The sequence below is a fragment of the Camelina sativa genome, chromosome 18, assembly GCF_000633955.1.
Source record: "Camelina sativa cultivar DH55 chromosome 18, Cs, whole genome shotgun sequence".
In the NCBI taxonomy this organism is placed as follows: Eukaryota; Viridiplantae; Streptophyta; class Magnoliopsida; order Brassicales; family Brassicaceae; genus Camelina; species Camelina sativa.
Window position 1 is genome coordinate 14,768,077 of NC_025702.1, and position 24,176 is coordinate 14,792,252.

A 24,176-nucleotide genomic window follows, 5' to 3' on the forward strand; every position below is an offset into this window, starting at 1 on the left:
GAAACGAACCTGGCTCGTCAGTTCCATCAGAACAATCACAGAAATCGTCATTAAGTTGAGCTTTTGTGAATTTCTTTGATCCGTCCTTACACTTTATCTCCGAAGATGACTTGTAATACTTCTCATCTACACAACATCAACGAGAAAAAAAAACAAAAGATCAAATCGGAGTAATTACAGTGAACGATCTTGAGAAAAAAACGAAGCAGATCTTTGAATGAGCAGGAAACCAAAACCTTGAGGAGAAATGCCGAGAAACGGATCGTTTGATGGAGACGAGTTCGATCTAATAACAGAAGCAAGGAGAATAATAAGAAGAAACGATAGCTGCAAAGAGACGGAGACAGAGGAAGACAATACAACTACTCTCATCTTCTTCGAGATCGGGACCGGAGAGAATGAACGGAGAACAAAAAAACAGATTTGGCCACGGGAAAATCAAGAGTGCCTCAGCAGTGTCTGAGAGAGAGAAGTTCGACAGATTCGATGAAACGACACAGTTTCGTTTATGCAAGCTTATCTTGAGCATAAGTTTTGTTAACTTATAAATTGTAAAAGTTAAGCAAACAAAAAGGCCCATTAGCTCAGTTGGTTAGAGCGTCGTGCTAATAACGCGAAGGTCGCAGGTTCGAAATCTGCATGGGCCATTTTTTTGCATTTATTTCATTATCTGTTTTTTTATTTATTAAACTTACTTATTTTATGGGCTTATTAGAATGGGCTTATAATTGGACCCAAACCAAATTAAGATGGTGAACAAAGAACTAGGGTTTTGCAAAGTCAAAGCATATATATATATATACTCATCTTCTCTCCTCTGTCCTTTCAAACTATTCAAATCAAAGCTTTTATTTGTTCTGTCCGCCGAATGTTTTGTTCATTGAGTCTAAATCATTTATTTTTGATTTTTGGTTAGCCTAATTTTCAAATTTCTTAAATCTATTATGGTAATGGATTAAGAAATCTATCGTTAGGCGAAAGAGATGATGGATATATGTAATTATGTCCGGTAAGCTTACGTAAATTACCTCCGTAAGCTTGCTCTGCCTCTTAAGAACCTAGTTATTATTTTATTTTTTTGACCAAAGGAGCTTAGGTTATTAGAGGGAGATACATCTATCAATCTCTTATATCGAATATTTTGGGTATTTGTTTGGATTATTATTGTTTTTTGATGAATGGATTTGATGATGAGAGTGATGAAAAAAAATCGGATTCCCACTGAATTATGTGATTATTAATAAACCAGCTACTTTTGACTCATCTCATCCAATTTCATTTAACTTTTTTTTTGTTTTTGTTTTTGATGTTTTGAATTTTGGCCGGTGATGTGATTATAATATTTGCTACTCTTGATGAAGTAATTCTTCAATTGATGATTCTTACCACCAAGATCTCTGAGGCCTTATCTAATTTTTATATATTTTTTTTGACAATCATTGTCCCGTTTTTATCCTTGTTTTTCTGTTTTAAACTCAAATTAATTTTGGATCTAAATTTGAATCATAAACTGAAACCAAGAGCATGATTGATGATATTCATAAAGGAACCATAAGATCAATTTAATCGTTAGTTTGAACTGTTGCAAAAATAAAAGGAATTGAGAAAGTTTGTCACAAGATGATATATATATGATGTCTATTTTGAATATAATATTTGTAGTACTAATGTAGTAGTTGATGCGAATTGGATTAAATATGATCTAATGGTTAAGTATTGTCATTAATCATTATCCAATCCTAGTGAAATCATTGGATTTAATAGATACGTCATACATCATTTTACCTGTGGAATTGATATATGACAACCGGATAATGAATTTCAAGCCAGGCACGCAGATAAGTTTAGTACAAACGTCAAAATTATACAAAGAGTTTTTGGAGTCGATAAACTCTGGAATATTTTTTATAACTATCGTCATCTAATGACATTTTTTTAATGTAAGATATTTACATAATTTGACAATATGTGGAAGGAGGATATATATCTGAGAGAGTTTATATACTTGGTCAATTCTGAAAATTCGATCAGAGAATTTTAGTTCCCACGAATATCTCGCTAAACCAAATGCTATATAACACCCACAAGAACTATTCGATTCAATTATCCATTTTTCGACGACTAGACCCACTTCCAATGCCGAATAGTTTAGTTGCTCACAAACTAGCGTATTCTTCTGCCCAAAACCAAATATATTTCGCAACCAATTTTTTTTTTGTTACGTACTCTTTTGCTAGTCTCTAATTTGAACTTACTGGTTTGTCGTTTCCCTAATTTTAATTCATGTCATTTGCTCATTGCCATATGGCTATGTGCATATGGCCATCTAATTTCAAAATTAAAACCACCCTGATTTACATAATTTTTGGTGAATTTAGTGAAGTTGTTATAATTTATTGTAAAATCCTCTCAAATCGTACATAAAACCATGAGATTTAGGAGGTATATTGAATCTAGGATTTCATTCGATTTGAATTTTAATGAGTTTTTATATGATTTTGATGATTTTAGGAGAAATTGATATGATTTATCGTAAAACCCTTTCAAATCCCACATAAAACCATGAAATTTAGATTTTTATAGTTTAACTAAATAAATCATCTCAAATCTTTCCAAATCATTAAAAATTAAATCCTTTAAATATTTTCAGTAACAGTAGATTTTTAATATATTATTTAAAGTATATTTTAAATCATTAGTTTAATAACACTAGATTTCATTGCACTTTAAAAAATTTTAGATTAAATAAGATAGGATTTGTAATTACTACACAAATTATTTAAAATGCTACATTCAATACATCCCCCATAGAATTTGTAATTTCGTCTATTAGACACTTCCAATGCCGAAGACCACTTCTTATATTGCTCTCTTTGCTCTCACTTATTTTGTTTTGTTTTGCATATGCTCGTGTATGTGAGATTGATTTACAAACCTCGCCATTTTAATTTGATTTATAGATCTTTATATGACGATGAATTCTTTGTTGGCATTGTAGAATGCGGATACAAATTTTTTGTTTTCTGTCATCTTTTTGTTGTTGTTGACATTGTTGATTCTCATATAGTCCCAAACACATGAATCGTATAACACTTAAGGTTTCTATATATGTCCCACTGTTATTAAACGCAATTCAAAATTAAAATCGTCGTCATGCATTTTTTGGTTTTAATTTGTTTTTTTTTTTGTTTTTTTTTTGGCAAATGCGAGAGAAGCAATATTGGCTACGGTGGCGCTTGAGAATCGAGAATGTGTACAAGGCATGAGTTGCACAAACATTTGTTCACACGGTGGTATATGCAGCAAAAACGGTAAATGTGTTTGTTGGTCGTCAAACGCAGTGATTAATAGCGGACCGCCATGCTGGTCGGACGAAATGTGCTTTAGTACGTGCGGTGGAAATGGTGGTTATTGTAACTATGAAATTGGACAATGTAACTGCAAATGATATCTTATGAATTTTTTGTTGGTCTTCGATGAATTGAATAGATGTAATTTAATTGCTTTGTAATGGACTATTTTATGCCTCAAGATTCAAGACATAAATAAGTGCTTCACGTTTGACCAAAAAAAAAAAAAGTGTTTCACGTTGGCGTAATAACGTGTTTCTGATCCATTCGACGACTAGTTTGCTCACAATCTAGTCTATTCTTCTCCCCAAACCAAATTTATTTCTCAACCAAAACTTTTTTTTACGCACTCTTTGCTAGTTTTTACTATCAACTTCCCGATTTGTGGTTTCCCTAATTTTATGTTATTATCATTGGTTCATTTCCGTATGGCTTTGTGCATATGGCCATCTTTCACAAAATTAAACCACCTTGATTTGACTTGGAAGAAAAAGTTTCTAGAAAATATGAAATCCATATCTAGGGTGGGGAATATAATCCCTATGTGATATTTATCATATACTTGTTAGTTTTTTCTATTTATTTTTAAATGAGTTTTTTCATGATTTTGATTATTTTGGGTGAATTTAGAAAAGTTGTTATAATTTATTGTAAAATCCTCCTAAACCCTACACAAAAATCATGAGATTGAATTAAATAATTTATAAGACTTGAATTTTAATGACTTTTTATATTATTTTGATGATTTTAGGGAAGTTGTTATGATTTTGATGATTTTCTAGATTTTGGTATTTTTAACTAATAAATTTTTTCAAATCCAAATCTATCCAAAAAAAATTAAAATCAAATCCTCAAAATGTTTTCAATAACAATGTAACTATTTAAAGTAGATTTTTATATCATTAGTTCCATAATAGTAGATTTCATTAGAATTCTGAAATTCATGATTGAATAACATAGAATTGGAATTTTTACATAAATCAATTAAAATGCTAGATTCATACCCTCGAGCCCCTGTTTAAGTTAAATATATTTCTGTTTAAGTTATATATATTTTTGATTGAATATATCTCCTTGGATTCATTTCTTTTTCTATATATCTTGTGATAAAGTATAAACACCGTAGCCTATAAATAAGTTCACCAAACTAACAACAAAGTATATATAGCAAAGAGTCAAAGACAAACCCAAAAAACACATTCCAACTATACTCCCCAGAAAATAAGAAACAACAAACAGTAAACATGACAAAGATCAGTTTCTCCTTAGCTATGACTGCTGCAACAATCTACATCATAGTATCACATGGTCTGTTTTTATTTGTCCACATGCATCTGATATGCTTATTTCCATCATAGTACTACTTTTTATCTTTGCATGATAAATTTATCTGTCTGATCAAGAAGTTATTCTTTTGTTGTTGTTTTTCTTGATTGTTATGTGCATCCTACTACTATCTAAGTTTTGATCAAACGTACCAATTGATTGCATTGTCTTTCCATCATAGTACTACTTGTCACGGCGGCTCGTGAGAGTCTGCATCACCAATGCTTTTGCGAGTCATCAAGCCCGTGTGCTTGCACCCCACCACCACCGACACCGACACCGCCAACAGCTATGAATAAGTCAGGGAAAGACGTGGGACCACTATGTTTGTCTGACGGTGATTGCAAACAATTTTGTCGTCCGAAGAAAGGTGTTTGCAACATAGATTTCGAGACATGTATTTGTAACTGAAACTATCTCATTTTCACAATAATATTCATATAACAACATCAATATATGGCTATTGTTTTCCTTGATTATTTTCTTGACTCAACTCCATAAAATTCTAATAACTAAAAATAGAGGTGTACAGAGATAGGCTTATCAGCCAATACCAAAGGTTGTAGCCACTCTCAGGTCTACAAGCTAGAGTCAATAACAAAGTAATAAGATATAATAGAATTGGCCAATCTCTCTATAAATCCAGTCTCCAAACTCCTAGTGACTTAAGGACCACACCATCATTTAATTTAACCAAACACAAGCTCACATTCTGTTGAACCCCTCGACGTACGCGCCAATTCCGTGATCATATCATATTTTACTTTCAGTGTGGCGGGTCTAGTGACATGTGGGAAAAACGTAGCAATCTTTAAACGCCTTGAATGTTTCAAGATATACGTTGCGAGTTCTCTCTCTCTGTTCCCTCCTCTGTAGTTTCTCCACTCGAAAGTCTCAAGAACAAACATCAACGTTTCAGGAACAGTGCTTGGCTCGTCCCAATGAAATGTAGGAACTCCACAAAAATGTCCATGCGTCTGTGTGCATTTATTAGATCCCATTAGAGAAAAACCACAATACCGTTTCATAGTTTCAAGGGATTGAATGTTTTACCTCGTTAAGCTTGAGATATCGTAGTTTAGGCGAATGTTGGAGCATACTCATAAGTAGATCCCACTCCGTTACACAAGTGCAAAACTCCAAGTGTACAAGCTGATGAAAAATTGTACCAATAGGAAACGGAGACTGCAAAATACAAGATACCAAAAACTTAAAACGACTAACAAGTTTTTAGATTCATAATTGCTGTCAAGTGTAATAACTTACCTCTGAGGGTAAACATAACAAGAGGCGTTTGAGTGGTGTGAGTGATCTGAGGATATCATTAATGTTGCTACATGTAACCTCGACATGTGCTTCCACGATTTTAGGCATATCCTCAACCATACACTCGTAACTAAAATCTACAATCTTTAAGTACTTCAAAGAAGGCGTATTCATCAACAACGCAGGATCTTTCAAACCGGTTGAATCATAGACAAATGTTTGCAATGTAGGCAGCATAACAGAGAAGGTAGCTACGTTGTCATATACGGCTCGATCCAAGACCAAGACTTCAAGAGCAGGGCATCTTGATAAAAGCTGCTGAGAAGATTCATCGTCTCGGAAGATCACCCATACCAGGTGCAACGTTTTGAGAAACTGAAAACCAACCGGGAACTGAACATCCACGAGCGATACGTTTTTTAGCTTTAGGGCCACGAGTGTTACACATGTAAACAAGCTCTGAGGCAATCTGCTAGGCGTATCAATAGTGTAGCAATAATCAAAGTTCAGCTCACTCAAACCTCGTTCAAACTGCGATTCTAATCCAAAACCCAATATCTACGTCCCTGCATTGTCGATCTAACTTGAAATGCAAACTCTTTAAGACTTGAGCCTTGTTTAATAGCAAAGACCTGTCAACAAACTGCAAAAATTTCCAATGTTCAGTCTTGTTATTGTTATCGATGTACACGAGTTTAGGCACCAGCTTCCAAAGATCCCGCCATCGTTTTGACAAAACACTAGTCTTCGAAACATCTTTTGTAGGAAGCAATGAAAGTATATGCAACAGGAAATCATCGGGGAACAAACTGATACGGTCCATATCGAGTGCTCACCAAGACACGAAACCCTAAATCAGAGACAAAAACCACAAAACCAGGTTTTAGCTTTCCTTTTCTTCAATTTGTATAGAAACAGGAACATATGAACACATTGTTTTTCTGCAAACCATAAAAAGTAGAAGTCTACAAGAAATCAAATAAAAACAAATTTTATTTCAGAGAGATTGGAATCAACCCTAGAAAATTATGCGATGCTATTTCTCACATTCAGAAAATTAAAAGAAGTAAGATTGGAAGGACCTTGTCGAGTTGTCGTCACTGACGAACCCTAATCGGTATTTTCATGTAGTCACTTTCAAATATCCCACGAACAAAACAATATTATCTTATATATATGAGAAGGTTTTTTACAATATTATGTTATATATACGAGAAGGTTTGACACGCTATTTATCTAACACCTCTTTTATTTTTTATTTGGACTTAATTAACTAGATTTATTTATATTTTGGACATAAGTAACTATTGGCCCATAAAAAATAAAAAAAACTCTCACCACTTTCTTTTTTCCTTCTTCGGTAAAAACTATTCGTAGGCCTCTACTAATCCAAAACCATCATTTATTAGTTTGTGGTTTCATCCTACGAAAAATTGATGATAGTTTATTTAGCAACGATAAAGATGAATTTCAATCTTATATATGATTAGAGGCAAGAACATATACTAAATTATGTAAAAATTTGATTTCTGGTTTTCAATTTTATAAATGATTTATGGACAAGAAAAGATTCTAGATTATGTTAGATTTTGGGATGTTCATATGTTCTCAAAATTCTCTTATCAATTCATAAATTTTTGGCTCAAATTTATATTTTGGGTTTCCATTCCTACTTAGTTTCTGGCCTTTAGTCTTATATGAACAATACTGAGGTTCACCCCTAGAGGTGAACCTCTCCTTTCACCTCCTTGTAAAATAAGGAAATAAAATCTGTATACATTATTGTAAAATTAAAAATTTAAACCACTTTTTTGTAAACCCAAACCGACATATAATTTCATTCTAATTGTAAAATCTAAACCCTAACCATCTCATTTGTAAACCCAAACCGACATATAATTTCGTTCTAATTGTAAAATCTAAACCCTAACCATCTCATTTGTAAATCCAAACCTACATATAATTTCATTCTAATTGTAAAATCTAAACTCTAACCATCTCATTTGTAAACCCAAACCTACATATAATTTCGTTCTAATTATAAAATCTAAACTCTAACCACCTCATTTGTAAACCCAAACCGACATATAGTTTCGTTTTAATTATATAATCTAAACCCTAAAAAAAATATTTGTAAACCCAAACCGACATAATTTCGTTTTGATTGTAAAATCTAAACCCTAAACAATTTATTTGTAAACCCAAACCGGCACATAATTTTGTTCTAGTTGTAAAATCTAAACCAAGCCAATATTTAAATTTCCTAAATTAAAACTATACAGAATTTGTTTCCTTAATTAGTTTTGCTTTTTAATTTTATTTTAATTTATTTTTAAAATGAGACAATGTATAGAAAATTTTGATCGGTTGAAAAGAAGGAGGTGAATGGAGAGGTTCACCTCTAGGGGTGAACCTAAGTATTTTTCGTCTTATGTAATCTAATGGTGGGATGTTTTCTGTATGTAATTTGATAATTGCTTACTCATTTATTCCTCGTTAGATCTTACCAATTATTTTTCCATAAAAGTAGAATTCATTTCGTTTTCCATAAAATTAGAATTAAATCCCTAATTACTCTCCTTTTAACACAAATTTTCAGTCATTATTATTTAGTTTCAGTCATTAGATTCCTATGAAGAATTATATTATTCTTATATGTCTTTCCAAATTTCAATAGGTATTTTTGAATATATTTTTTAATTTTTTTTGCATGTTATCATGTTTGTTATTCGCATTAATACTACGAAGAAAACAATTACAGTAAAACCTCTATAAATTAATACTCTATAAATTAATAAACACTATAAATTAATAAATTTTGCTGGTCCCAAGTCGGGCCAGTGTAAAAATTAACAATATTCGATAAGATAATAAGATAATAATTTTTTCGAAATCTCCTTATAAAATATGGTCCCAATAATATCATAAATTAATAATTATGTAAATATATATATATACTGATATAATATTGTATGTTTCTCCTAAAGCTCAATTCTATAGAACAATTGTAATGTTGTATTTTCAACCTATAATGATATCTCTAAAATATTTTATAACATGTCATACAAATAATTAAATTTAAAGTTTTAATTTTTAGATATGCATCAGTTACAATTTGATAATTTGACAGATTATTAAAATAGGAGAATTGATATTATTATTCATAGATTTGAATTTATGTGTCTCATGTGTATAAGTCAATTTGTCTATAATATTTGTAATTTATTGTAAATAGTGCTTTCTAAATATTACAAGTTCAATTCCTAAACCATAAAATTTATAACATCCGAAAGTCTAATCTTATTTTGCTATAGTTGTTCCACTTCATAATTTTTAAAAAAATAAACAATTAAAAATATATCTATAAATTAATAATTATTAATTTACACTATAAAATAATAATTATTAATTTATAAATAAATTAATATCACTATAAATTAATAAAATGTCTTAGTCTCAACATTATTAATTTATAGAGGTTTTACTGTATGTGAAAATCTTTGACAAATGTATTTACTCATTAGAGTGTTTATGTCTGTCTTCCCTACTCTCTCCATGGGTCGGTCCGACAATTTTGGATGTCATACGACAATGTTTTTTTTAAAATACCCTTTAAAAATAAAATTATAAAAATATTAAGAGAAAAAATTATTTCCATATTGTAGTTCGCTTTGCTTGCTCAAAATTTTCTTTGTCTTTTCAATGTTTTCATGTTCATTTAAATATTTATACGAAAATAAATATCATATTGCCTAATAACTCATTATTGTTTTAGAACTTTTCGAATATGGAATGTTTTAAATTAGACTTACATATTTGTTTTCCTAAATTGAATTTTACTTTAAATCTCAGTAACAACAAGTTTAATTAAAATTAATCTAATGCTCATTCACCAACAATTCAAAAGATGAAATAGGTTTTTACATAAACCTAATAAAATTTCATCCGTAAATTGGATACTTCTACATGAATAATATACTGATTTCTTATATAAAACTTCAACTTCTAATTTTTTTTGAATTTATATAAAAAATCTAATAATAACTGAACTTACGATTTTTTTTTTTTGGCTACATAAAAGACCTAAATTTTGTTGTCTAAAATATGTCCCAGAAAAATTGATGCCCTAATCTTTGGTTTCAGTTGTTTGGCCTATGGGTCGGGCCTTGAACCATGTTTTATTTTTACTTCAGGTTGGTGTGTTTGTTGGTACATCATGAAAAAAATAAACTATCATGATTTAATAAACTATCATGATATTACTACATCATGAAAAAAAATAAACTATCATGATTTAATAAGTTGAACATGTTAGGTTTTATTCCTTTCTTATATTTTAGAATCTCTATTTTTTTTTTCCTTTTGGGCAATCAAGTGGTAAAGCAACTTCTTTTTATTGGACGATCCATATGAGTCTTTCCATTGTAAATTTAGTTTCTTATTAGTCTTCATCTTTAAGAAAAAAACGTATTTTTAACTATTATAAAAAATGAATATTGTATGTTACTATCATATGCTTAACAAACCATGTTGTTAAGCTTGTGATGTATTTTTATCTCATGATATGATATGAGTTGCAAATTTCTATACTATATCTGATTAATTTGATTTCTATAGTGAGTAGTATATGCTAATTGTATATTGGTATATCATATATTTTTAGGAATCTTAGTATCGAATAGCGCATTTTCAAAAACACCCATTTTTCTATGTCCCTTTTCAATAATACCCTTTCATGTTGTTCATTTTCAAAAATACCATTTTTCTATGTATAAAATGACTAAATTCTAAATATTAAACTCCAAAAACTAAATTTTATCCCATCAAAACTATATCCTAAATGTAAAATAGAGAAACCAGACCTTAAAAAAATTCTTAAAATTAATTTAACATATTGTAATTTGTGTAAAAGAGGGCAAAAAATGAAAATGTTCAAAAAATATTATATGATGAGAAACTCAATGGGTTTCTCCCCAATGCACATGCTCTAATATGTATCAAAAATCTAAAGAGAAAAAACCATAAATACTCTACTATGTAATCAAAAGTTTCTCCATGTGTTGAAATACTCTAATATGTACTATATATAAAATGAAAACTAAAGTAACATCAAACAAATGAACCCAAAAAAAAATAATATGATCAGTATACAATATTTTTAAAATCACAAAAATAACCATTACTGAGTAAACAAATAAAAACTAATAATCTCTAAATTACTAAAATTGAACAACAATATAATTAAAACCGTGCGTAGCACGGGATGACTTCTAGTTGTAGATATATTGCAATAATTATCTTTTATATTTTTTTTCAGAAAAAGCTATCTTCAGTTTTACTTCTTATTTAGGAATTTATTCACTGATTTTGTTTTAACATGAATAATTCTTCAATAAAATGTAGAATTATCTTTTCATAAAATCCACATTATTAAATTACTGTTTGTCTAAACTTTTACAACTACAAAAGCTTAACTTAAACAAAGAAAAAACTTCAGTTAACTAAAGACAAAAGCTTGTTTGTCAAAAAAAAAACAAAAAAAAAAAACAAAGACAAAAGCTTAAGTTAACCAAAGACAAATGCTTAACTTAACCAAAGACAAGCTCACACTCTGTTGAACCCCTTGGCAAACGCGTCAATTCCGTGAGCATACGATATTTCATCCCAACTGTGGTGCGGAGCTCCGGTCTCACGTGTGTGTAATCTGCTGGCGAAAAAGTTGCAATCTTTAGACGTTTTGAATGTTTCAAGATAAAAGTTGCGAGCTCTCTCTCTATCTTCCATCCCCTGTAGTTTCTCCACTCAAAAGTTTCAAGAACAGACGTCAGCGTTTCAGGAACAGTGCTTGGTTCATCCCAATCAAACATAGGATCTCGAGAAACAATGTATCCATGGATCTGAGTGCATATTAGACCGTAAAGGAACATTTTAGTCAATATAACCCGCAAAGTTTTTCATAGTTTGAAAAGGTTATATTTACCTCGTTAAGCTTGAGAGATCGAAGTTTCGGGGATTGTTGGAGCATAGACATAAGTAAATCCCACAAACTTTCACAAGTGCAAAACTCCACGTGTTCAAGCTGGTGGAAGATACAACCAGTACGGAACTCAGGCTGCAGTGTACATAAAACAAATGAGCGTGTAAAGACAAAAAGTTTGATCTAATCACAACAGATTCTACTATATCTTACCTCTATGGGTAAACATAAAAAGAGGCGTTTGACTGATGTTATAGATCTGAGGATATCATCAGCGTTGCAATATGTAACCTCGATGTGTGCTTCCACAATCTCAGGCAAATACTTAATCATACACTCGAAACCACGATCTAACAGCTTTAAGTACTTCAAAGCAGTCGAACTCAACTCAAGCTCAGAACCAGATCCTCCATAATAGACAAATCTTTGTAACGAAGGCACCATAACAGAGAAACTCCCCACATTGTCAACGTCGTCGTCCTCTCGATCCAAGACCAAAACTTCAAGAACAGGACAACTTGATAAAAGCTTCTTAGGAGATTCATCGTCTAGAAAAATCACATATTCCAGATGCAGCGTTTTGAGCAGCTGAAAACATACCGGGAATCGAACATCCACAAGAGATACATGTTTTAACTTCAATACCACAAGTGTTCCACATGTGAACAAGCTCTGAGGCAATCTTCTGATAGGCTCATCAATCATAAGACTATAATCAAAATTTAGCTCATGCAAACCTCGTTCCACTGCAATCCTAAACCAAAACCCAATATCTGCGTCCCTGCATTTCCGAACAAACTTGAAATGCAAACTCTCTAAGACTGGAGCCGTGTTTAATTGCAAAGACCTGTCCACAAATAGAAATAACTTCCACGGTTCAGCATCCTTGTAGGTATCGATGTACTGGAGTTTAGGCACCAACTTTCAAAGATTCCGCCATCGCTTCGACATTAAACTTGTCTTCAAGACATCTCTTGTGGTAAGCGATGAAAGTATCTGCAACAGACACTCATCGGGCAACAAACTGATCCTGTCTATAGGGCTTTCCTAGTTTTTTAATTAACCCAGAGATCTTTCTGGCAACCCTAAACAAAAAAAATGAGAAGATCAGGATATCTTTCTTTTCTTTTCCAAGTATGTATTATCATAAGTAACAACAGTTTATATAAAACAAAGTACTGTAATCAAATCCAAACAAAACCCATTAAACAGAGATTGAAAGTACCAAAAAAAAATCATCATTGAGAAGAGAGTAAAAAAGGGCTAACTTGGAACACTAACCAGTACTATGCCATCATTTATTTGGTAACCATCAATTGATGCTAGATATCCAAAACAAAATTTAAACTTCTAATGAAAAATGAAGATTTTTTTTTTGTATTAATTGCAACCGCAGTTACAAAATAACTCTCATAACAATGCCGATTTGAGACCGGAACTGAAAAGGCGAGGTAGTTAAGTTTCCGAGCTGCTTGACTGCGGATCTCCTTTGGTAATGCCGGGATAGCTAAATTTCTGAACTGGTTGACTGCGGATCTCCTTCTTGGTAATGTCGAGGTAGCTAAATTTCTGAACTGATTGACTGCGGATCTGCTTCTTTGTAAATGCGCTTTTTCTATTTATAGGAGAGCTTGGATTATCTAGGGTTCGCCTTTTTTTAAAGGAATTTTCCATTTTTTCCCTCAAAATTGATAGTGAGAATGTGAGATAGAACTCTTTCGTGTTATATTTAAATATTAATTATATTATTTTTATAGTTTGAACAAGACTGAGATGAAGGAGTGTAAGGCATGTCTAAATTATCGCAATTCAGTAAGATAAACAAAAAAATTATTAAAATTCTTATGTAAATATATGGTCCTAATAGTTTCATAACAAGGGCGGATCCACGTGATGATGAGGTGGGACATGTGCCCCATGCTACTTATTAAAAATGATCTGTTCAGTTTATTCTCATAGCCAATTTGGTATTGAGGTGCCTCATGCTCATCTATGGTGAGATGTTCAACACTCTGTTCTTTCATTTTTTTTTGTTTTTTTGTTTCTTGCTAAAAGAATATATGTTTAGATAAATTTTTCATTTTAAATATTTGCAATGTGCAATTAAATATATTTTAAAACTAAATAAAAGTTTTTTAAAGATATTGAAAATAGGAAATCATATTTATTTAATATTTTTATTATGTGAATTTAAAATTATGAATATTAAGTAATTTGTGCCGAATGATTTTCATATGAAATATAAAAGCTTTGGTTCTCTAAAGCTTTTGCTGTCAACACAGAGAGAATCAAATCCCAAATCAGAGACAAAACGGCGATACTTTAGCTTTCAATCTATATAAGCAAGAAGAAGACAAATGGCATATGAAATTAAAAGTTTGGTGCATTCTAAATCAACAATCGAAACAATTCCACTAAAGAGAGGTTGAATCTAAATCAAAGTTTGGTGCTTTACCTGTTGCTGTTAATCTCCATTTTTTATTAAGGAAAAATAAAAAAAACAGAGCAAATGGTTTTAGGAATGGAAACAGAGCAAGTGGTTTTAAAAGAAGAGAAACAGAGCAAATGGTTTTAAGAATGGAAACAGAGAAAATGGTTTTAAAAAAGAGTTGCAACAAAACTAGTTAAGAAGAATCATCTCAGAGGAAATGGTTTTTAAAGAAGAGAAACAGAGCAAATGGTTTTTAAGAAAGAGTTCATGCAACAAAACTAGTTAAGATGAATCATCCCAGACGGGTTTCAGACTTTTTCAGCCAAAGAAAAACTGACATGTTGAATCTCTAAACAAAACTCCCAACTCTTTGAGCATCCGAGATTTCTTCTTCAAAGTGGTGGCTACCGGAGTGAAACTCGCTCTCTTTAAACCCCTTGAATGTTCCAATAGAAACGTCACGAATTTTCTCTCTGGAGACCATCCTCTGTAGTTTCTCCACTCCAATGTTTCAAGTCCGAGCATCAAGTTTTCATGAACTGTTGGTTTGTGGTCGGTTTGCGCCCATGATTTGGAGCATACCGAACCGGTTTAATTGAACCGGTGTAATAGAGAAGTTGTTTTCTAAAAGATGCGAAACTCATTTGTGGCTGTTCGTGAAGTCTCTTGCCTTGTATATAAAAGGAGGATTACGCAGAGACATGAATAAAAACTTGGACAACACTTGTGTCCATTGACATTGAAAGAGAGAGAGTAAAACATTCTAGAGAGAGAAAGCTTCGAGAGATCAACGGAAAGAGCACTTGAACGGTGGCTTGTGGTTGATTTCCATCTGTGATTTCAACCCCGATCTCTGCATCAGTTCTCAGACGATTCATGCCATATTCGTCACTAAACCGGTGAAGGTACGTTTCCGGTTTCACGCTTCCGCATAGTAGTCTAACATTGGTAGCAGAGCATTTGGCTACGGTTCTGGCATGTTTTTCATTCTTAGTTATCATATCGCTTTGAGAACCGAATTTGAATGCATAAATTTGAGACAATATGTGAATAAACCGCCGATTTTAATTCGCCCATAACTCTCTGTACAAAATCCGTAATCGCATGATTTCGGTGGCCGTGCGTAGATATTGAAATTCTCTTTCTAATGGTATATCGCACGCCTGATTTCGTTCAGTATACAGAGAGTTATAGGGGCCGAAATTTTTTCGTGTAAATGGGCGTTTAATATATGTATGAGGAAGACGATGAACAGTAATCGCCATGTGGCAGATTCTGATTTGTTTAAAACATATATTGTTTATTCAATAAAATGAGTTTGGTATGTCCAAATTTTTTAAAAAAAATAAATTTCTCTAGTTTTGTCGTGATAAGGAAATTAAGAATCTGAAATTATTTTTTAGTCAAAATTTTTTTTAATGAAGCATGTTTTATTTATTAATTCATGTTAGAAAATACTTTAATTAAGTGGGAGTTCTAGTTTAGTTTAGAACTTAAAATTTTGCATGATATAAGTTAATTTGTTGTGACAAGATTGTAATACGGGTGATGATTGGGAACATAGTGAACTCTCGATCTTGTATTATAAATTGAGTTACACTAGATTGATTTATGTTTATGGCAAAATGTATGTTATGTGTGAATAAATATGCAAACGAATTAATGTCTTTGAATATTCCAACAGGCATGGCTTGTAAGAATATTATTGCGGAGCTCAATAGAGGAGACAAACTGGATGGTGACAACTACGATATTTGGTATCGCAAAGTCCAGTATGTCCTTGAAGAGCAAGAGGTGAAAGAGACTCTTTTCCATCTCATGGAAGAGCCTGAGCAGGGTACTACCGCTCAACATAGAAGGGATCAAGAGGCATATGTTGTCTGGAAAAGAAAGAATAGCATCGCTCGCATTACGTTGCTGAGTTGCATGCAAGATGATCTTATGTGTGAGTTTGAAGAGTATGACACTGCTAAAGGCATGTGGGAGGCGTTGAAAGAGAAGTTTGGTGCCACTTCAGCCACCAAACTTAGGAGACTTAATCAGAGGTTTAATGACTACAAGAAGCGCCCAAATCATTCGATGAGGCAGCATCTTAGAGTCATGGCAACCATGATTAGAGAGCTTAAAGGTGCTGGTCAAATTATATCTGATGAACAGCAAATCCAAGCAGTTCTCCGCTCGTTGCCTGAAAGTTGGGACCATATGAAGGTTCAAATGACGCATAATGTTAATGTGAAATCCTTTGAGGATATATCACGTCATCTTGAGTTAGAGGATGAGCGCTTAGAGGCTGCTAAACCCTTCAATGAGGCCAATGTTGCAAGTTCAAGCTCAAGCTTGAAGCGCAAGAGAGGTAACAAAGGAAACAAGGCTCCCTATCAACCTGAACTTAAGAAGAAGAAAAAATTTGCCAAGCGTGGCAAGCGTGGAGGGAAAAAGGATATGACCAAAATAAAATGCTACAACTGTAGCTCCATGGGTCACTTTGCTCGTGAATGCACTGAGGCAAAGAAGGTATTATCCTTAAATTCTACTTGCAAATATGCTTTTGTTTCTAGTTGTGTTATGCTTACCGAATCTCATCCTTTGTGGATTGTAGACTCAGGAGCAACAGACCACGTAACTAGGAATCGAGATGCGTATGTCGAGTACCGGCGGATACCTAAAGGTTCAAGATGGTTGTATGTAGGAAATAACTCCAAGGTTGCGGTACTGGGTATTGGCACTTGTCAGCTACACATGAGTGGCGGAAGAACACTTATCTTACATGATGTCTTGTATGCTCCTGAAATCCGTCGGGACCTTGTCTCTGTTTTAGCTTTACTTAAGTTAGGATTTGGTTTGAATTTCCATGACATGTGTTTAAAAATTACTCTAGGGTCTGTGTACTACGGTTATGGTTATGCTTGTGATGGTTTTATTGTACTTGATTGTACTACGAATATTACTACTAGTTATGTTGATCAAAGTTTTTCATATGTCACAAGTTCTACAAATGTTGAAATAAATGTGTGGCATTCTAGACTTGGTCATATTGGTGTTGATCGAATGAATAGATTGGCTAGAGAAGGCCTTCTCGGCTCTCTCGCCCGAATAGATCTTGACACATGTGAACCATGTTTAGCCGGAAAAGCAAAAAGGAAACCATTTGGAAAAGCAACTAGAGCTGAATATCCATTGCATTTAATTCATTCCGACATTTGTGGTCCGATGAATGTGAGGGCAAGGCATGGGGCTTTATATTTTATCACCTTTATAGATGATTTCACTCGATTCGGGCATGTGTTCCTGATTTCTCATAAATCAGAAGCACTAGAGTGTTTTAGACGTTACATCACTTTGGTCGAAAATCAATTGGAGAGGACGATCAAGTGTTTGAGAACAGATCGAGGTCGTGAATACTTATCTGAACAATTCAAAGAATTGTGTGATGAAAAAGGTATTGTCAGGCAATTGACTACCCCATATACACCGCAACAAAATGGTGTAGCGGAAAGAAGAAATCGAACGCTTCTTGAAATGGTTAGGTCTATGATGGCACAAGCTAACCTTCCAATTTCATATTGGGGTGATGCATTAATGACTGCTGCCTATGTACTTAACCGTGTGCCCTCTAAATCTGTTACTTCTACTCCTTATGAGTTATGGAAACGGAGAAAACCTAACCTAATGCATCTACGACCTTGGGGGTCTGCAGCATTTGTTCGCGATACTTCTCATCCTCATGGAATAATTGGGTCCTAGAGGAAAGAAGTGTATCTTTATAAGATATTCTGAGCACTCTAAGGGTTATGTGCTTATCGGCGAACACTCAGATGGAGGTATTACAGAAATCGAATCACGAGATGTTACATTCTTGGAAAATGACTTTCCTCGAAGGGGAGAGATTGATAAGGCGTTTCATCTTCAAGAGATGGATGACCCGACTAATGTTACTTCTACTAACCAATCTGTGGAAGTTGGTGAAAGTTCACGAGAACTATCTCAACTTAGTGGGAGAGATACATTGGTTAGTGATTCACATGAGTCAGAGGTGCGTAGAAGTAGACGTGGAAACATTCCCCGACGTCGTTTTGAGATCGAAGGGGAAGCTTTCATGGTTGCTCTGCATGATGACTTAGAGCCTCGAACTGTTTATGAGGCTCTCTCTTGCCCAAAATCAGATGAATGGAATGTTGCAATTGGAGAAGAACTAGAATCTATGAAGGTAAACCAAGTATGGGACTTGGTTGATCTTCCGCCAGAACGTCGAGCGATCGGAAACAAGTGGATTTTTAAGATCAAACGAAAGGCGGATGGATCCATAGATAGGTATAAGGCTCGCTTGGTGGCGAAAGGATATACCCAACAAGAAGGTATAGATTATGAGGAAACGTTTTCACCAGTGGTGAGGTTTGCCTCAATTCGCCTTATTCTAGCCTTAGTCGCCGGATTAGATTTAGAATTACATCAAATGGACGTTAAGACTGCGTTTCTTAACGGGGAACTAGAAGAAGAAATCTACATGGAACAACCAGTTGGTTTTGTTGTAGAAGGCCAAGAGCGCAAAGTTTGCAAGCTCAAACGTTCAATATATGGCCTAAAACAATCTTCTAGGCAATGGTATTTTCGCTTTCATCGAGCTATTACCTCTTATGATTTTACGATGATTAGTGAAGACCATTGTGTCTACGTCAAGAGCACTGGACAATCCTTTGTAATTCTATCTCTATATGTCGATGACATATTGTTGGCTGGAAATGATATGGAGTTTCTCATGACTATTAAGAAATGGTTATCATCTCATTTCGAGATGAAGGATATGGGAGAAGCTGATTATGTTCTCGGTGTTAAGATATACCGAGACCGATCAAGGAATTTATTAGCTCTTTCACAAGAGTCATATATTCGTACAATCCTTGAAAGGTTTAAGATGCTTGACAGTAACCCCATTGACACTCCAATTGCGAAAGGTGAAAGCCTAAACCTTGATATGTGCCCTAAGACCCTTGAAGAGAAACGAGAGATGGAAAAAGTCCCATACTCTAGTGCTGTGGGCAGCTTGATGTATGCTATGATGTGCACCCGGCCGGATATTTGTTATGCTGTTGGCTTAGTAAGTCGTTACCAGTCAAACCCCGGGAGGAAACACTGGATGGCAGTGAAGAGAATTCTTAGATACTTGAAAGGAACAATGGACTATTCTTTGTGTTATCAAGGAAGTGATTTGCGTTTAATGGGTTATACAGACGCCGACCATGGTGGCGACATGGATGGACGCAAATCGACTTCAGGATATGCTTTCTTGCTTAATAATGGTGCTATCACTTGGAGTAGCAAGAAACAATCTTGTACAGCTCTATCCACAATGGAAGCTGAGTTCATTGCATGTTCAGCATCAGTCCAAGAAGCTGTATGGCTAAGAAGATTCTTAGAAAGCTTACAGATCACTCCAGAGGCTTCGTGCCCTGTGACTATTCATTGTGATAGTCAAGCGTGTATTGCTTTCTTGAAAGATCATAAGTATCATGGAAGGACAAAGCACATTGCAATCAAAAATAATTTCGTGAGAGACATTGTGGCAAATAAGGAGGTGGTCATTAAGTACATATCTACGCATAGGATGGTAGCTGATCCATTTACCAAACCCATCCCAAGAGATGTTTATCTCGCTCATATTCGAGCTTTAGGTCTGCGTAGAATTTGATTTGTGTACTTATGAAAAATTTGTCATTTGACGTTGTATTTGTATTGGATATTACATATATATTTAATGATATATATATTTTTTTTTCGATATCATATACATCGGTCATTTTTTTTTTATGTTTGCATATTACACACAAATAATAAGAAGTGTCACCAAGTAGGAGATTGGTTCACTCACATGAACAATCGCCTCAAATTTCTTTGTGAGATGTTGAGATGAGACATGACCAGCTTGGCGCTAGTGGGAGCTTGCTTTTGTAAGGCTAGTTAATGTTGCCTTGATAAAGAGTCAAGATGAGATATGCTTATTAAGATATCAATCATGATTGACCCAAAATCATGAATACTTGGAAGAGCGGGATAAGTACATAATCAGGCGCTAGACAGCGAGATGATAGTAGCTTGATCCTCATAGTAGTACTTGGTTTAACCAATTGACACATTTTTTTGAAAAGAGTTAACTACTATGACATGTGAGTCATACCACATGTGCTAGTCCGACAATATAGGAAGCGAATGATATTTTATTTGTAATCCCTATCATCCGCAATGTGAGTTCCTATAAACCACACTATGGTTTCAAGAGTTACCCTTGAACCTTCGTCTATGTTCTGAAGGGATAAGCTAATGTTCGCTACTTTAGTATGTTTATCCAATGGTGATGGAATAATTAGCCTTATGGGACATGCTAGGAAAGCGGTTAGTTTAGAACGGATAGACATAAGTACGGAAGGGAAAAACTATTTGATTTTACATTGACATATGTGTTTGCTGGCCAGCCACTATATCGCTCAATTGGAGTTTGAATATAGTGAACACATGATGTGAAATGTCTAACATATGCTATAGGGATAAGATATGTTAAGATTGATGTAAAAGATAAATGAGTTTGGGGGACAGCGAGACATGCTGAAATGCAATTATTTTCTTTAGGGTTGTAGCAGTTATGTATTCCTAACAGGTGCATAGTTTAGCTCCCAAGTGCAGGTGTACTCGCAGGGTCGCACAGTTCATTTGTTGTATGGTTTCCATGTTTCGATTCTCGAGCTGAACTCTAATATTTCTCTAGTATTAATTATGCTCCCTATCATGTGCGAGTGGGAGATGTTGGTTTGTGGTCGGTTTGCGCCCATGATTTGGAGCATACCGAACCGGTTTAATTGAACCGGTGTAATAGAGAAGTTGTTTTCTAAAAGATGCGAAACTCATTTGTGGCTGTTCGTGAAGTCTCTTGCCTTGTATATAAAAGGAGGATTACGCAGAGACATGAATAAAAACTTGGACAACACTTGTGTCCATTGACATTGAAAGAGAGAGAGTAAAACATTCTAGAGAGAGAAAGCTTCGAGAGATCAACAGAAAGAGCACTTGAACGGTGGCTTGTGGTTGATTTCCATCTGTGATTTCAACCCCGATCTCTGCATCAGTTCTCAGACAATTCATGCCATATTCGTCACTAAACCGGTGAAGGTACGTTTCCGGTTTCACGCTTCCGCATAGTAGTCTAACATGAACAGATATTGGCTCACCCCAATGATATTTCGCTTCTTTAATAGCTTCGCAGCAATGTCTCTGAGACCAGTGGTCCAGTACCAAAAATTAGAGATGATGACTGATAAAAAAAACTCGAAATCTTTTTTTAAGGGTTTAAGTGTTTTTGACCTCATTGAGTTTGAGAGATCGTAGTTTTGGAGAATGTTTGAAAAGAGATATGAGTAGATCCCATTTTGAATCACATGTGCAACGAAACTCTAAGCTTACGAGCTGATGGAATATTTTGCCAGTAGGAAACCGCGACTGCAAAATAGATTCATAAAAGGACAATATAATATCAAACTAGGTATAATATTCAAAGAAATATTTGTAAATGTTTAGTATTTTACGTACCTTCTTTGAGGGTAAACATAGAGAGAGGTGTTTGAGTGATGTAAGAGAACCGAGGATATTGTCGGTGTTCGAATAGATAACCTCCACATTTGCAACCACGATCTCAGGGAATTTCTCAATAATACACTCGTAATCGAGATCAATGATCTTCAAGGTCTTCAAAGAAGGAGCGTTCAACGCAAACAAACCTTTAGTAGAAGCTGTATTAGAATATACTAACTTTTGTAGTGAAGGCACCGTAATAGAAAAGCCTTCTACATTGTCTTTACTATGTCGCTCCAGGACCAATACTTCAAGAATTTGGCAGCTTGATAAAAACTTCTTAGTGGACTCATTGTCTAAGAAAATCACCCAACTAAGGTGCAATTTTTTGAGGACCGGGAAACTAACCGGGAATTTAACATCCTTAAGTGATACATTGGTGAGTTTAAGTACCACAAGTGATCCGCAGGTAAACAAGCTTTGTGGTAAACTTTTAGCCTCACTATTAAAAAGGGGAGGAAAATACTCGAAATCACTTAAACCTCGTTCCACCGCAATTCTAACCCAAAATCCGATATCAAAATCATGGCGGTGGCCAAAAAACATAAAACACAACCTCTCTAAGACTGGAGCCTTGTTTAATAGCAAAGACCTGTCCACAAACCGCATAAAACTCCCATGATCAACATTCGCATCACAATAGATGTACTCGAGTTTATTAACCAACTTCCAAAGATTCCGCCATCGTTTCGACAATAAACTCGTCTGCAAGACTTTTTTTGTGGTAAGGGATGAAAGTATCTGCAACAGACACTCATCGGGCAACAAACTGATCCTGTCCATAGGACTTTCCTAGCTTTTTAATTAACCCAGTGATTTTTCTGACAACACTAAACAAAAAATGAGAATATCAGTATCCATTTTTTTTTCTTCCAAGTATGTATTATATCATAAGTATCAACAGTTTATAGAAAACAAAGTACTGTAATCAAATCCAAACAAAACCCATTAAACAGAGATTGAAAATACCCAAAAAAAAAAATCATCATATGAAAAGAGAGTAAGAAATGGCTAACCTTGGAACACTATGCCATCATTTATTTGGTGACCATCATTTGATGCTAATGGAAAATAGAGATTTTGTATTAATTGCAACCGCAATTACAAAATAACTCTCATAATAATGCCGATTTGAGACCGGAACTGAAAACCCGAGGTAGCTAAGTTTCCGAGCTGGTTGACTGCGGATATCCTTCTTGGTAATGCCGAGGTAGCTAAATTTCTGAACTGATTGACTGCGGATCTCCTTTTTGATAATGCCGAGGTACCTAAATTTCTGAGCTGGTTGACTGCGGATCTCCTTCTTGATAAATGCGTTTTTCTTATTTATAGGGGAGGTTGGACTATCTAGGGCTCGCCTGTTTTTTTAAAAGAAATTTCTCATTTTGTCCCTCAAAATTAAAAGTGAGAATGTGAGATAGAGGGAGTTAAGTCCAATGTTATATTTAAATACTAATTTAATAGTTTGAGCAAGACTCAAAATATTGAGTGTAACACATGTCTAAAATATCACAATTCAATAAGATAAACAATAATATTTTTTTTTCCTTACCAAAAAAAACAAGAATTTTTTTTTAAATTCTTATGTAAATATATGGTCCTAATAATATAGTATAATCATGAATTTATAAATTGACCTAGATATGGCTAAATAATTATAGTTTTTTATTGTATTACATATTTTATGTGTCTTATGTTTTTGAATCACATGAACAATATACAGTATAGGAATGAAAATTTGGAACCTCAGTCTGGATGGCTAATCAGAGATGAAAAAGGTACTTATAAAGGCGCTTGCCAAGCTAAAGGACTGAGTGTACAAAACACATTGGAAGGTGAACTTCAGGGTCTGATCCAAGCAATGCAGCACTGCTGGTCACAAGGTCTACGACGAGTAATATTCGAAGGAGAAAACCAAGAACAAGCCAAAATTCATACAGGGAATACCATCAACTTTGGGATCCATCACTGGTTAAGAGAAATGCAAAATTGGAAAGTAAAATTTGAGGACATCCGATTCACTTGAATCATACGCACACACAACAAGGGTGCGGACTATCTTGCAACAAACCCTCTCCCATCAAATACATCCTTCATGTATTATTTTAATGTACCACTTGGTTTATCTGCTTTCCTCCATGAGGACTATTGTAGCAACAATTCTTAACTATTAATAATATCATATGTTACAAAAAAAAAAAAAAAAAAA

At 34.1% G+C, this 24,176-nt stretch overlaps 2 protein-coding genes, 1 non-coding gene and 2 pseudogenes across 3 annotated transcripts in view; 1 reads left to right on the forward strand and 4 right to left on the reverse strand.

The window, feature by feature from the left end:
• Positions 1 to 467, reverse strand: part of LOC104761695 (glucosidase 2 subunit beta-like) — a 4,965-nt gene extending 4,498 nt beyond the window's left edge. The window contains exons 1-2 of the mRNA XM_010484811.2: positions 237 to 467; positions 10 to 126 (exon numbers count right to left, since the gene is read on the reverse strand). Of these exons, the coding sequence (XP_010483113.1) occupies positions 10 to 126; positions 237 to 372 (253 nt within the window). The 5' untranslated portion in view covers positions 373 to 467. The remainder of the gene's footprint in view (positions 1 to 9; positions 127 to 236) is intronic.
• On the forward strand, positions 574 to 647 carry TRNAI-AAU. Its single transcript has one exon. It is a non-coding gene; the product is annotated as a tRNA-Ile (tRNA).
• On the reverse strand, positions 5,366 to 6,765 carry LOC104763502 (annotated as a pseudogene).
• LOC104763503 lies at positions 11,530 to 15,351 on the reverse strand (annotated as a pseudogene).
• On the reverse strand, positions 21,293 to 22,750 carry LOC104763505 (FBD-associated F-box protein At5g56370-like). Its single transcript, XM_019240099.1, has 3 exons — positions 21,926 to 22,750; positions 21,701 to 21,835; positions 21,293 to 21,610 (listed from the first exon to the last, which is right to left on the reverse strand). Exons 1-3 carry the CDS (start codon positions 22,748 to 22,750, stop codon positions 21,293 to 21,295), a joined length of 1,278 nt encoding a protein of 425 aa, XP_019095644.1.

What these genes read in the sequence shown, in the direction of transcription:
- LOC104763505 (XM_019240099.1), bottom strand. Translation starts at nt 22,750, where the DNA reads ATGGACAGGATCAGTTTGTTGCCCGATGAGTGTCTGTTGCAGATACTT. An exon ending in TATGTTTACCCTCAAAGAAG is followed by an intron (nt 21,836 to 21,925) that starts GTACGTAAAATA and finishes TCTATTTTGCAG; the next exon opens with TCGCGGTTTCCTACTGGCAA. An exon ending in GATCTCTCAAACTCAATGAG is followed by an intron (nt 21,611 to 21,700) that starts GTCAAAAACACT and finishes CACTGGTCTCAG; the next exon opens with AGACATTGCTGCGAAGCTAT.